Consider the following 14,971-nt stretch of genomic DNA (forward strand, 5'->3'; position numbering starts at 1 on the left):
GATCTAGAAATGAAAAGGCTAACGCCAGGGCAGTGCGGCCTTTCCTCAAGACCTGACATGGCAGTGGGGGTCACTTGCGTCATCTCTCGCTTCATAAACTTCTCGGCCTTCCCAAGCGGTTACTTAACTTAACTTGGATGGGCTAGGTTAGGCCTTGGTGCAGTTTGAGGGTCTGGGTGGTCCAAGAGCAGACGTGTGACTTGGCGGGCCCCACTTGATCATCCCAGTGAAACCCGCTAAGTCACTGGAGTCCAGTTAGGAAGCTTTGGTGCAAATGAAAGTGACAAGAGGTGACCTGGAGAGGACACAGCAAGTCACCCCAAAAAGAGAATGGGGGGCACAGACAGTTGCTCTCTCCTTCTCCTACTTGACAGATTGTTCGCTTTTGTCCTTGTCACTACTGGCAGCTTGAGGTGGTACCTGCAGCCAGTTCAGGTTGCACGGGTGGTCCACTTCCTCCAGGATGGCACATCTACGCCTGCCGTCACAAGGGGGTCTCGGGAGCATGGAGGAGATGCCCGGAGACGGGCCGTTGCACACGGGATCGTTACTTTGACGCAGGTTTGTGCCCATTGCTACGTTCTGGTGCTTCTGGTGCCGTTGTGTTCTTTGGAAAGTAAAGATTAGCCGTGAGCGTCAGTGGGCCGAGTCCCTTGAAGTATTCGATCCGCCGCTCTGATGCTGATCCTTGAGATCCTAAAGTAGGCCATTAGGATGGCAGCTGACGAGAAGAATTCATGATGAATTACAGAATTCGGGTATTTTTTGGGTTCCTCTACATCGGGCTTAACTTTCAAGTTTGGGATTCTTCCGTCCGGCCGTTTTTAGCTCTCGGCCGACCTCGAGAAGCTGTGGCGCACGGACACACCCTCACCGTCGAGTTACCGATGCCTTCATTATCAACGTTGAGATCTGGAGCAGGAAGTTTCGACGAATGTGAAGCGGTCGACAGACGATGGGTTCTGGTGGAGGAGGATGCCAAGGCAGAATGATGACATTTGAAATTCCGTAGGAGCCTTCATGTTGGCCAGCAGATGGCAAGCATTGTCTGGTTAAATGGAAAATGAACGAGATTGGCGAGTTAACGTACCACAGGTGATCAGGTGGGAACGGCTTAAAGAAACCAAACTGAAAAAGTGATGCCCTCTTGATTGACTTTAACAGAGCGAAGCGTCAGGTGGCATTTACCTTGAAAATGAGCAAACTGTTCATGCCAATCACATGGCATGGTGACCGAGTGTACAGATGTGCAGCAGTGGTGGCCGAGGTGCACGTCAGCTGCTGTTGGATTGTCACTTTCCACAGTGTCGTCATGTCACAAGCATGACTTTGGATGACAAACTGAAGCTGAAGAGCCAAACTGGCAGCATTCTGAGGAGAGTGGTACTGCTCTTCCTGTGCCCTCGCCTTCGTTGGCAGCTCTGAACATGGCAGTCTCTCCTGGTAATTGGGTTTGTCTCAGAGTCTAAGTGGCTACCTCTGCAAAACAAACACACACGTTGCTTGCTCTTTGTGCCCATGTCAGTGCATCGTAGGTGACAACGCGTGTGACACTTTGTGGCGATTTTCTTTTTGTTCACACAAATGCTAACTCACGAAATTCCTGGTCTTGAATGGCAAAATTCTGGAGTCGGCGTTCCTGGAGTTCTTCACTCGTCTTTGTTCTTGCACGTCCTCAACCCGGTGTGTGTTCGGGAGGGTGGTGGTCGCTCCGACATTGTGTGCCATTTGCTAGCTTGCTGGGTTGTGCCAGTCACGGGACGTATCGGTCGTACCCATTCACGTTCAGATTGGTGTCGAGGGACGGTCCCTCCGACTCGGGTCGCACACAGCGCTCTGCCAGTCTTGTGGCTGGCAGTCCTTATTGTCCGTCTGTTTATACTGCGCCAGTCTGTACTCGTTTTTCCCCCCGTCTGTGCACCCGACTGAAAGCTTAGACATAAAGTCACCAGTCTGACCGCAGAGATGGCACTCATTTTCTCCAAACTACCTGCATGGGCCTAGAGAACACCCTCAGGCCAGGGCGCCATCATTGTTACCGCTTCCTGTTGCTGCTGCTTACTTTGTCCTCTCTGTAAACAGAAGGAGAGCTCGTGGACTGTGACGGAAAATCCGAGTCGAGCCCCGACAGAGAGCCTGCTGATGATGACGCTAAGGGCACAGAGGATGTTGATGGGGTCAAGAAGAGAAAGAGGAAGCCATACCGACCCGGTAGGGATGCTGATGAAGAGTAACGGGTCAGGTGGCAGTAGGCCGTGAAACGGAGCACTCGAGTGTAAAATGAGGACGAAGCCTCTGCCCGTTCCTCACCTACTGGTTCACTTTCCCAGTTATCCCCCATTCGTTTCGTTTAGCTCACCCCTCCTCTTGTGTCCTCAGGCATTGGGGGGTTTATGGTTCGCCAGAGGAGTCGCACTGGCCAGGGGAAGGCAAAGCGGCCGCTCTTCAGGAAGGACTCGTCTGGCTCGGTGTCTGAACAGCTAGTGGGGAAAGAAGAAGGTAGGGGACCAGTGAGTGACAAGTGGGCAGGTCGTACCCTGCAAACCGCCGCCTGACCCGCTGCACTTGTGTATCCTTCCAGCCTGGACCGAGACGCTGCCCAATATGCCTGGTGATGAACTGCTGCCCGGCTCAGAATGCCTAGAGAAGACAAAAAAGCGGTACCGTAAAAAGAAGAACAAACTGGAGGAGACATTCCCGGCCTATCTGCAGGTAGTTGGGCTGGTGGAGGCTTGGGTGGGCACACCTTTTCATCTCTGTTCTTTTGTGTCCGATTTCTGTTTCGTATCCCAGGACCCCCTGTCGTTGTTCTAGCGATGCGTTGGGTTTTGTTTCTGCTCCTCCTCCAAAGCCCTCCTGGCCTTTTCTTTCTCCTGTCGTCCTGATGGTTCCATAACCCTTTTGGCTCAGTTCAGCTCATCGTGATTGGCCTACCCTTGATCATCTTCCGTCTCTAACTCTCCCCTTCTTTCCTAACCCTAACCCTTCTCTTGAACCTCGGCCATCCCAGCTTTGGTTCTTTGCCCGTTCACCTTTGCCACCCCATCCCTTCTTTCTCTCGGTCCTGGATTTTGAATGCTTCAGGTCATGGACCTTATTAAAAAAAACACAATGAGATTCAACTGTGAAGCCATAGCTTCACGTTGGTGCCTCCTCTTCTTCACTGCAGGAAGCTTTCTTTGGTAAAGACTTGTTGGACACAAGTCGTCAAATCCGGTTGAGTCTGGATGCCTTGTCAGATGAGGATCCAACTCACATGGACAAGAAGATGGCAGGGGTCAATCCCAACTTCCTTGACCCCTCTTCAGACCCTCTACTGAGTTCTGCCACTACATCCGTTTCGGCAAGGCCGGTGTCCCAAGGTAAGTTCCCGTGGCTGTGCATGACTGCCTGGACATCGGTGACGGTACACGTGGATGTGACCTTGTGGTTTGTCTGCAGTGAATTCTGAGGAGCCCCTCGTTGACCTGTCCGAAGTGCTCACGACAGACGACGACCTCCTGGGAATCCTATCTGACGAGCTGTGCAAGCCCTCTGCGGATTCAGGTATGTGTACCGTCGCTGGCAGACCCTGCTTACCCATCTGGCATTCGGCTGTCCGCCCCTCGTGGACTGCTGTCCTGTTGCCCGCTTTGCTTCATTTGTTCTTTCTTTCTTTGCGTGCATTGTATTCATCCTTTTTATCTGGTTTGGGTCCCGTAGGTCTTGATTTATGCCCTTTCCAGGTTGGCAACTCGCCCTCCCCATTTGGTAAGACGGCATTCCAGGGTTTCGGCGTGTCTAGAGCTAGAGTGTCTAGAGTTGTTGCCCCCCGCTGCATGTCTCCAGTCTCATTTGCTGTCTGTCACCTGTGCCGCTGCCTCTCCAGCTCCTTTCCATGTCTCACTGCGCCTTTCCTCTCTCTTAAGCTGCTTTGGATATGGGCAGCGTCCCAGAAGAGCCCCAGCCTACAGCACAGCAGAGTGCCCAACGTGCCGTGCGGCCCCTGACTGACGAGCCTCTGGACGGTATTCTCAGCCCGGAGCTGGACAAGATGGTGACCGATGGTGAGTTGCGTCTTTGACATCACCACATGCCAGTGTCTTCTGTGGCCTGGCCTTCCGTGACTGTCACTTTCACTGCCCCAGTGTTTGTCCTAGATGCCACTCTGCTCCGCTTTGTGTGTTCTTTTATCCAGTCGTGTGACAAGCTGACGCTAACAGGTGATCAATTGTCACGACTTTAACTTGATGTTGCGCTCCTCCTTACTGGTGAAGGGGCAGACCTTTCAGAGCCGGAGGAGCGCAAGGCCGTTTATGTTGTCACTGCCGCGTCACCGTAACCGTCGGTGATTCCAGTTGACAACATGAACGGAGCTCCAAATCCACGGGTGTTTAGGGTGTAAAGTGAAGACATCAGCCGAGAATAAGCCCTGATTTCACTGTTGGTCCCACGTTTGAGGTCGAAGCAGCATTTTAGAGGGCACCCCGTCGCCAGAAAACCAAGCAAGTGCAAGTGGGCAGAGCAGCACAAGTTGGCCGACACGGGCGGTATTTTTTCTTTTTTTCCTGTTCTGTTGGCCAGCAGTCTCTTCACAGCGAGTCCCACTGGGCTCCTCGAGTCCAAACGTGCGTCAAGTGCAAAGAGCAACTGTCTGAGCGGAGCCAAAGGAGACGTCTGCCAGCTCCCGTACCCGACTGAACTTGTGACTGTGACGTGAGCTCGTGGCGACGCGGCGCGCGTCGGAGTTTCAGGGCTGCGTCTTCAGACAATTGGGAAATCCCACCAACGTAGCGTGGGTAATGCATGTCCGACTCGTCCTTGGGGGGGCACCAGGGGGCTCCGCACAGCACAAATTAGGGTTAGGGTTCAGGTAAACTCCATGCATCCAGCCTGCTTGGCCTGTGAACCATTTCTGTAAATCTGATCGGAGGTGGAGGAGTGCCAGGCTGGTGATCAGATGTGATCTGCGGCCATTTTCTTGAATTCTGCGGCCCCTCCACAGGTTACTGAGGCTCAGTAGGCCGTGTGGTAAGCGCAGGCATATAAAATCCAACGTCTGTCTGTCTGTCTCTGTCTGTCTGTCTGTCCGCTTTACATCGGGTATTCTTCTAGAATTTGCCTGAACATTCCAGTTGATGTGCGACTTCTCTCATCGCCCTAAGTATCGGGGTTTGCTTGCAGGATTGGGATATTCGCGCTAATCCGGGACACAGGCGGTTGGGCAGGACCCTCCTCGCTGTCCTGTTTCACCACTACGTGGGTATACGATAAAAGGAAGACGACCACCGCAGGCAGAATGTACCAGTAACTGCATGCCAAGCCAGTCAGCAGTGCGCCGAACCAGAAGGCTTCTGTCCGAGGGGTGCACATGGAGGCCGATCGAAACCATAAGCGTTGCAGTTACTGGGCATGTGATTGGTCAGTTCTTGTATGTTGGAAGTGCCCCTCGGTGGTTTTCTTTGGTCCTCTGTGTCCATTCAGTGATTCACCCCATTTGGCTGATGTTTTAAAGGCCACATTCCCTAAATTGACACGCGTGTCACTCGTAACTAAAGTGGTGACAGAGTGAGCAGGCGACGAGCCCCTCTTCAGGTCTCCCTGTGCCGCTTCAGTTTGTATTGCTTGGGAAATGCCAATGGCAGTTGGAGGATTTGGTGTCGGCTTTCACACGACCCAACTGACCGCCCTAGTGCTGGGACTCTGTGCCTTTTATTAATCGTGAAGACCAGCAGCTTGGCACCATGTGCTGGGGGCACTCAGGATGAAGCCAGGCTGTCTGGTCTGTGGGTGACCTATGACTGGAAGGTGGTGTTAAGAAGAGAAGTCATCTGGTCGGACTTCTAGGTCTAGCAGCGATCCCTGCAGCAGCACCGCCGCCATGAGTAATGTGACAAGTCTCCCAGAAGCCACTGCAGTTGGGTTTTGGACCTTGTGACAGTTGTGTCCGGAGCAGGACCTTCAGCCCAACAAGCTTGTCCATCCACTGCGACTGTCTACCTGCTCAAAGTCAATGCCCTGATTGCCCAGCGTAGCTTAGAGAGTGTTGTGCTGTGTGTGTGTGTGTCAAATGGCCAAGTTGGCCTCCAGAGTTAAAAGGTGACAGGACGTGACAGGACATGACAGGACGGGGCACCCGTCTGCAGCATCCCTCCCAATGAGTAACGTAAAGACAAGCAGTTGTCACACTGATTAAGGTGAAGCTTCATCGAGTGTGGAGGAAGACGATCTGTTTTCTAACGACATCTCCCCGTGGCACCGTGTAAAGTGAAAACGGAGACCTTCTGAGGGACACAACATCATCTGATACCACATCACAAACTGGTGTGCTCAGTAAAGCGGCATTTTCACGGAATGGCGTCATCAGAATTCTGACACTTGAGCATCGCCCATGGCTGGCATCGGCACGATGGCATGAAGAGGTGAGGCCCACTGCTCCTTCACGCACTTTAGAAGGTCAGACAGCCAGGCGGTCAGCAGGTTTGGCTTTAGAAGTGGACGTTAAGATGAAGGACTCTGGTCAGCACTCTTGATGTCTGCTGTGGGTCTGAGCGTTGTGATGCTGTGCTGTACGTCCGTGGCGTGCCAACCTCGTCTTCTCATCAGTCTGCACGTGCTGAACTCTCTGAATGGGACAGGCCTGTCAATCGGACGTGACCTTCAGGCGATGACGTCGGCCCACATTCCTCAGCCATGTATTGAAATGCTTGTTGGGCCCTTTTGGCGAGTGTGAGCGCCTCTCCTGTCGTTTGTTATCCGACCCGCTATATCCTAACTACAGGATCACTTGGTCTGCTGGAGCCAATCCCAGCCAGCACAGGGCGCAAGGCAGGAAACAAACCCCGGGCAGGACATGAAATACTCGCTTGGTCTCCGCTCAGGTTTGCTGTTCCGGTGGCTCAACTCGGTCTCTGCTTCGCTTCAGTTCTCAGCTCTCATTTTGAAACGCGTTCCTCACGTCGTCCGGGCGAATCCCGATCTGCTGAGAGCTCTCTCGACACGTCCCCTCATTTCCTGTTTCTGTGGTCTGCCAGCTCGTCGGGTTTCAGTCTGGCCACAGAGCAGTGACGTTGTCATCCGACCGTCACAAATGTGGGCACAGTGGTGGGCAGTACGTGTCTTTCGTTTCTTGACTTGCTGTGTCTCCTCCTTTTCAGGTGCAATTTTGAGCAAGCTCTACAAAATCCCAGGTACGTACCGGTGGCCTGTCCCTGTGCCGTGGGCATCGGAGCAGCGCCAAGGCCAGTGAGTCACGGGGGGCGGGGGCTTTGTGTCTCCAACAGAGCTTGAAGGCAAGGATGTTGAGGAGCTGTTCACTGCGGTGCTGAGCCCGACTGCCAGTCTGCACGCCCAGCCACCTCCTTCCACCCCACTGGCTCCTCCGCTGCCATTGCATGGCCAAGGTATGTCTGCGCTTGTTGTGGTCTTGGGGCGCTGCTCTGTGCCACCTCCTGGGTAACGCTGGGGGCCAGAGAGCGGAAGGAATGGCCAAGACGCAAGGCATCTGTCTCGTGCTTTTTCTTTTCAGGAGATGCTTTGTTCCCCAGAGCGCCTGACATGAACGGTCTGATTCCTCATTTCCCGGTGGCACCCATCAACCCGCCAGGGGCCTGCATTCCCAATAACTTTGCTCACATGCATCGGCTTCCTTACCCCGATTCTGGCAGGTAAGACGGGAATTGATAAGGGCGTCGTAAGACACGAGCCCCGTTGTGAAAGGGAGGCTGGTTTCCTTGTAACACGCCATGTTTCTACCACCCGTGGTGCCCACACATGTGAGAGGGGCTCTGTTTAGTAATGCGTCCTTCACGTAGAACTTTAAGAAAGTGCAGGTTTGAATCGCTGCCCAGGCACTGCCACTGTCGGCACAGGTCTCCTAAAGATGTGCAGGTCACTTTGGTTGTGTGCGTGTGCGCGCCCATAAGTGTGCCCTGTTACTGGCTCGGCCCTCTGCTTCCTCCTTTGTGTTTAGTGCTGCCGGATAGCCATTGGGTGCCCGGGACCTTGAGTGAGCGGATTAAAACGAGACAAAAGGATGGGCCGGGGGGAGAGGCCCTTGTTGATGTGGTGCCAGTTTTGACTTGTGGCTGTGAATGGAGGGCACCTTCCACTCCACGATGCATAACGGCGTGCGTAGAACTCGCACTCTAACGTGGCGTGCCGACAAAAGCGGAAATGTGCGTACGCACAAAAAAAAAAAAAATCCAGATGCATAAATCTGTGCGAACGCCAACTTTCACGTTCTTCCACTCTGTGAATCCCGGTCAGCGTGAAAAGTAACGCACGTGCACACGCCTGCTGCCCCGCCTCAACTCCTCCCAGAATTACACCTCTTTGAATATGCAAATCAACATAAATAGCCCTTAAGCTCCGCCTTCTGTGAAAAGGCGAAGACAAAAGTATGAGGGGCGAAAAAATAGAAGAATTTCAACAAATACCAAGTGAAGGCAAAAAAAAACGGAAACCAGAAAAGGAAGTTGATGGAGTGACACAGCGTGACGGAGAAACTGGAAAGCTCAAGTGATCAAAGTCGCCGTGAAAAGGGGAGTCGTTGCCCAGCGTCTGAGTGTCACATGACAGCTTATTAGGGTACAGAAAAGAAAATAGGGACACGGTGGGAAAAAGCACGAAATGTCAGCTTTAATCTCGAAGTCTCCACTTTATCACGTAGTTTATTTTGTCATTGAAGTAGAACCTCATAAACTTCATCTTAAAATCGTTTAATTAACCAGTTTCTCAAACCCCATCGTAACTAAAGTCGCACGTTAAATGCTTTGTTTTGTATTCGATCTTCTTTGTGCTCTGTGTGTGTCGATCACTACGTGCTTCCTAAACCGGCTCTCTTCCTCCGACAGGACTCAGAATCCACGCCATTGTGACATTCCAGCTCTCTGAATAACTAAATACTGAGATGTACACGTGATATCATTTCCATGATGATAGGAGTTATTAAACATGGGCACACGGTGGCGCCGTGATCGGTCACGTCTCACACAAGATGATTGCTGCGCCGTGCGCGACCTTCGATGAAATGCTTTACTGCAGCAGTCCTGGCTCTCTCAAGACGTACTCGCCTCCAATTCCTGTCCTTCCTTTTCTTTCTCCAAATGCCCAATCAGCTCTGTAATGGACGTTAAGCCGTCTGTAAGCTTAGAACGGATATTCTTCATAACGTTTCAGGAACATTGAAATATCTTCGTAGTGCGTGTTTAATGATTCTCTCCTTCCAGTGTTGCGCCAGTCCCAGTAGGCATACAGCGGAGTGCCAGCGGCTCACTAGCACTGTGGCACCGTGTAGTTCAAGTTTGTTCCTCTCTATAATGTAATAAACATATTTTGCTGCATTTCATCTTCAAATGACCTCGTCATCATCGGTGACTGCGCTCTTTATAAAGTGGCTCAGGGTGTGTCATATTAGAGCTGTAGTGCCAGTTTCCAGTCAGCTGATTGCATTAATAAGTACCAGCAGGTCTACCAGGAGCACCTGGTGGCTGACGGCGTGCGTTTTGAGCTCTTGAGATGAAACTGTTTGTGGCTCTGACGTGTTTGTCGTATGGCAGCAGTTCAAATAGACTGTGTGAATGGCGGTGCGCTCGATGCTGTATCCTGACGATCCGATCAGCTGCTGTGATTCCCGCTCGGATACAGTGACATTAATACTCGGAGTGGTGCAGTGATGGTATTTAGAATAGTTTGGCCATTCTGTGCCCATTATATTGTTACTGGTTAACTACAAGCAGATCATTAAACTAATCAGCAATATACAGTTCATGTGAGCGGATTTATAAAGCCGCGTCAGGGATGTGCATCTAAAAAAGAGAGAGAAACCGCACCGGGACAGCAGCACGGCTTTGACGCTGGGTGCCGCCAGTCTGCCAAACCGAGCGCAGAACTTGCGTACGCCAGGGTATGAGCTACTGTGGAAATGGGCACGGCTTTACGCCAAGTTTAGGTTTTGTACGTCACGATTTGAACGTGGAAACGGGCTTAGCCTACCATTTCTGTGCGTAGGCACCGCTTATACACGAGGCCCCTGCTCTCCCATCACGTGGTTGTTGTTTAAAGTGCCATGCGCGGTGGCGGTGGTGCGGAAGGACCGGCCGCGTTGTGCATCACGGCTACCTCGCCTTGCCCAGGTTGGTCACCACAAGTGTTTATGCATTCCAGTGCCAGTGGGCACACTGGAGTCCAGTTGACATCTGTACACTTGAGTCTGAGTGCTTGTAGCAGGTTAGGCACCCGGAGCACTTTGGCAACGTTTTAACAATCCCCCATTAAAAATCGTGGTGGGGTATCGAGCCGTTCCTGTCCTCTCTTCTCTTTTGACTCCCTGTGACGGCGCACCGTTCTGTCCCTCCCAACCCTCTGCCATCTTAACCTGCTTCTCCAGGGCGGGTTCGTGGGCAGCTGCCGCCTATCCCAGCGATCAGAAGGCACGAGGCACACTGCTTAGCTCCACTTAGCTTCCCCCGACATGACTGCCATTTCTTTCAGCCTTACATCGACTGTGGCAGTGTTGTCATCGTAACTGAGGGTGACAGACGGCACATACAGCGTTCACATTTCCCACAAGCCCGGTGATGTCTTTGAATGGCAAATGTAGAAGCTGGCATTGTAAGGAGCTGCGTTTTCCGTTGAACACACGCCGGCGTACGTTTAACACAAGTCCGCTTAGGGGAGTTTTCAGCCGTAGCAGATTCGAATGCCTGGCTTGCCGTCTGTTGGACGATGTTACTGTTTAAATCCCCGTGTGACGATGTGGGTTCTGGCTCCACACTCCCATTGCTATTTGGAAGCCTTAACGCCAACACCGTCGATAATGAAACCGAGTAAGCGTCCATCCACTGGCCAGCAAAACAAAACAGTGTTCATAAATAGTGCAGTAGTTTCAAAATTCAATAAAGAAATAATCCAATAAAAGGTGGAGGTTAAAACCAACAGAAAAAGACAATCCTTAAAAACGAGAGGTTAAAATCTTCTTTAGGGAGCAGTTCTTAAAACAACAAGTCCGCTGCTGCTTTTGTGGTAGCGTCTCACCTGCTTATCCCGTTTGGGCTTAGCAGCAGGCAAGACGTCCTCTGCAGCTGCCCTCCTCTTACACGCACACACACACACACACACACACACACACGCCAGACTGGAGACCTCCCGATCCCTGGCTTCGGTCTGGCACTCATCCCAGTCCCCGAGACTTAGTTTCCACCAATGGCCAGGACGCACACATTGGGGACCCCTCTGCGGCTCGTCGCTTTCCTCTGGGCACTCCCGCTACATGGTGGCTCAGCGGGAGCGACACCAACTCAAACGCCCGGGTGACGGCCTAACACCCAGCTTCCTCACAGCTGCCCTCGATCGCACGCTCACCACACGCACGCATCGCGTGTCTGTCTCTCCTGCACCGCCTGCTTCCTCGCTCCCTGTAACCTCCGTCCTCTCTTTTCCTTTCTTTTTTCCTCATCTCGTTCTTTTTTCCTCCTCTCCACAACCGACTCGCGCTTCTTTTTAAATGACGAGGGCCACAGCAGCTGCAGCATTGGCCACGGGACAATCACGAATGCGGGCAGTTCCTCACCTGTGCATTAGGTGAGAAACGCCCACCCTACGGATCGCCCCGCGGCCCACTATGGCCCAACGTCCCCTCGCTAAGCCGCGAGCGCGGCGATCATTTATTTAAATAGAATGGCCTTTGCTCAATGAGCTGTGGACCCGCCCCTATTCTGAGCTCCGCCTTGATGAGCGCCCTTCAAATTGTGCCCCCACTTTGCTGATGGCAGGTGCCCTTTGAGCTCGGCCTCGGGCCTGTGGGTCACTTTGGGTAACTTGTCAGGCCGGAGAGCTTGCCAGTCTAGACTGGCAGAATGAATGCCAGGCTGGTTCACAAGTGTCCTTCTTGTGAGTAACGCCAGAATTCAAGATCTTTAGAGCAGTAGGGGAGATGTGCTTGGGTGCTTTGTTGCCCGCAGCTTCCCAACGCAGGAGTACAAGTCTTCGGCCAGCTGGTCTGTTGGTGGGCACAGGTACCCGGCTGCCCTAAGTTCTTGGTTTTGTGAAAGTGAAGTTCGTCAGCTTGATTTGAATATTCCGTAATGCTGCTTTCTCTGCTTTGTGTCTCAGGGACAAAAAGCCTCCATTTAATCAGCTGGTCAGCGAGCCCATGAGCACTTGGACAACCCCTGCTGTGGCCGACGGAGAGACGGACAACATGTCCAATGCCCAGAGGAGCACGCTGAAATGGGAGAAGGAAGAGACGCTGGGCGACATGGCCACTGTGGCGCCAGTTCTGTACACCAACATCAACTACCCAAACCTTAAAGAGGAATTCCCAGGTAAGCCCACAGACCACAGCTCGCTGCCTGGCAGTGCCCTGCTGCCTAGTCTCGGAAGTCTGGCGCCATTTGTTACTTCACCTAAACTGTGTCTCTGCACCTCTCTGTTGCCGCTCAGAGTGGTCCACTCGAGTCAAGCAGATCGCCAAGCTCTGGAGAAAAGCCAGCTCCCAAGATAGAGCCCCTTACGTGGTGAGTGTGCTGTGCCAAGCAGGGGTATGTATGCATGTGCAGGTCTTGGAGGGCAGAATTTGGGGTTGCCTAGAAGCTGTGCCCCTGTGTGAAGTGTACGATTTGTTCAGCGCTGGGCACCATGCCGTTGCTCTTGACATTTCGTCTTTTATATCGCTGGCAGCAAAAGGCCAGAGACAACCGGGCAGCACTGCGCATCAACAAGGTCCAGCTGTCCAATGACTCCCTGAAGAGGCAGCACCAGCACCAGGAGCTCATCGATCCTGGCATGCACCTGGACTCGGAACTGCTCATTAAAGACCCCCAGAAGCACAAAGAATCGGAGCACGAGCAGGAGTGGAAGTTCAGACAGGTGGGTGAGCGGGTCGAGGGGCGACAATGTTCGTCTGTGGCGGGGCCGCCCCGTGCTGACTCTGCTGCTCTTTATGCTTCAACAGCAAATGAGGCAGAAGAGCAAACAGCAGGCGAAGATCGAAGCCACCCAGAAGCTGGAGCAGGTGAAGAGCGAGCAGCAGCAGCAACTTCAGCAGCAGCAGCAACAGCAGCAGCTGCCCACGGTGGGCAGCGAGACCCCCAGCGGTGGCCACCAGAGCCCTCTCACTCCGCAGCCAAACAACGGGAGCCTGTCGCCAGCCAAAGATGGCTTTGCCCACCCTCAGCTCTGCACCCCCCCCACGCCTGCCCCGCCCCCCGACGATGTTTTCCTGCGGCCCCAGGCTCCTCCCCACGCCCACCCGGGTGCCAGCCCAGGACTCCTTTTCTCGGCCCCCGTCGCCCCACATGTTTTCACCCGGCAACTCCTCCAGTTCGAGGCCCGCATCACCTTGGGATCCCTACGCCAAGATGGTGGGAACCCCGAGACCACCTGCTGCTGGGCCCGCCCCCCCAAGGCGGAGCTCTGTGGACTGCTGCACACCTCCGTCGGCTGCCGAAAGAGGCCGACCGTCCCCGGCCCACGACTCCTTTGGGTCGCCGACACCTTTAGGTGGCGACATGTACGCCAAGCCCCCCGACACCCCCAGACCAGCCGGGGCACCGATGAGGGGAGGTATTGGCGTCGAGATTGCCGGCGATGCGTCGAGCAGGAAATCGATGTACAACCGCATGCCTCAGCCCAGGATGATCCTGTCGGACCCCTACAGCCGCCCGCTGCTGGCCTCAATGCCGGGAAGCAACGAGTCTGGAAGCGACGCTCTGTTTAAAGCTCCTCGGCCCCCACTGGTGTCCCAGGACCCTTTGGGCCCCAGAAGTGACCTGTGTGGACCTCGGCCCTCGGTGGGGGAACAGTTTCCTCAGGCCCCCCGAGTCCTACGCCAGCCCCCGGGAGAGCCCTTTTCTCAGCCTCGAGCAGCACATGATCCTTATGCCCGCCCCCCTGGCACTCCGCGCCCCATTTCTGATTTGTATTCCCAGTCTCCGTCTGCTTCTAGGCCATCTTCCTTTGACCCATATGCTCAGATGCCACCCACATCCAGAGCACCCAGCATGCTTGCTGCTGACCCTTACTCGCAGCCACCCGGGACCCCCCGGCCAGTACAAAATGACCCTTACTCGCAGCCACCCGGGACCCCCCGACCAGTGCACAGTGACCCTTACTCGCAGCCACCCGGGACCCCCCGGCCAGTACAAAATGACCCTTACTCGCACCCACCCAGGACCCCCCGACCAGTGCACAGTGACCCTTACTCGCAGCTGCCTGGCACACCTCAGCCTCACCCGCCTCAAAGACCAGTGTTAGGGGACAGATTTAGCGAGTCTTCGGCCGGAGCCAGGAGCTTGGACCCTTACTCGCAGCCCCCTGGAACGCCCAGACCGGTGGCAGGCGAGCCCTACTCTCAACCTCCCCGAGCACCCCGTTCCTTGCCAAGTGACCCTTATGCCCAGCCCCCTGGGACCCCACGACCTGGTGCATGTGAGGCCTTCGCCAGGCCAGCAGCCACACGACCTGGGCTGGTACCAAATCATGATTCCTTCTTGGCAGCGGCCCAAAGCAGAGGGGTGGGCTCTCAAGACGGGTTCCCGCTGGCTCCAGACGCCTGTCCGCCAGCACTCAAAGTGCCCGGCAAGTGTGACGAGCCATTCTCAAACCACGACCCCTATGAGCAGCAGCCGATGACCCCTCGACCCCCTCCTCCTGGGCGCTTGCCCACAGACGCTGAACTGCCAGCTGCCAGCCAGGAGGGAAGTTTTGTTGCACCCTCCGCACAGAAGATGCCCCAGACGTCGAGTGAGACCCCGCCAGCCGAAAACGAAGAGAGGCTACGCCAGGTAGGCATGGCTCCGTGTAGTGTATAGGTGGCAAGGGTTGGGCAGCTTTAGTTTGTTGTGTTTGTGCGTGAGTGAGTGTGTGTGTTAATTGGTAGACATGCCGAGTGTGAGTGTGTGTGTATTGGTAGACATGCTGTGTGTGTGTGTGAGAGAGTGTGTGTGTATTGTGTGACATGTGTGTGTGTGTGAGAGAGAGAGTGTGTGTG

The 14,971-nt window shown here is 54.1% G+C and overlaps 1 protein-coding gene across 1 annotated transcript in view; it reads left to right on the plus strand.

Moving 5' to 3' along the window:
* Positions 1-14,971, plus strand: part of kmt2ca (lysine (K)-specific methyltransferase 2Ca) — a 74,136-nt gene that overhangs the window by 47,687 nt on the left and 11,478 nt on the right. Inside the window, 15 exon segments of the mRNA XM_039754155.1 lie at positions 2,083-2,211; positions 2,380-2,499; positions 2,582-2,712; positions 3,170-3,362; positions 3,442-3,546; positions 3,703-3,750; positions 3,909-4,046; positions 7,137-7,169; positions 7,263-7,382; positions 7,508-7,646; positions 12,094-12,305; positions 12,424-12,497; positions 12,661-12,849; positions 12,935-13,221; positions 13,223-14,765. Coding sequence (XP_039610089.1) covers positions 2,083-2,211; positions 2,380-2,499; positions 2,582-2,712; positions 3,170-3,362; positions 3,442-3,546; positions 3,703-3,750; positions 3,909-4,046; positions 7,137-7,169; positions 7,263-7,382; positions 7,508-7,646; positions 12,094-12,305; positions 12,424-12,497; positions 12,661-12,849; positions 12,935-13,221; positions 13,223-14,765 — 3,461 coding nt within the window.

This window comes from Polypterus senegalus, chromosome 5, assembly GCF_016835505.1.
Source record: "Polypterus senegalus isolate Bchr_013 chromosome 5, ASM1683550v1, whole genome shotgun sequence".
Classification (NCBI taxonomy): Eukaryota; Metazoa; Chordata; class Cladistia; order Polypteriformes; family Polypteridae; genus Polypterus; species Polypterus senegalus.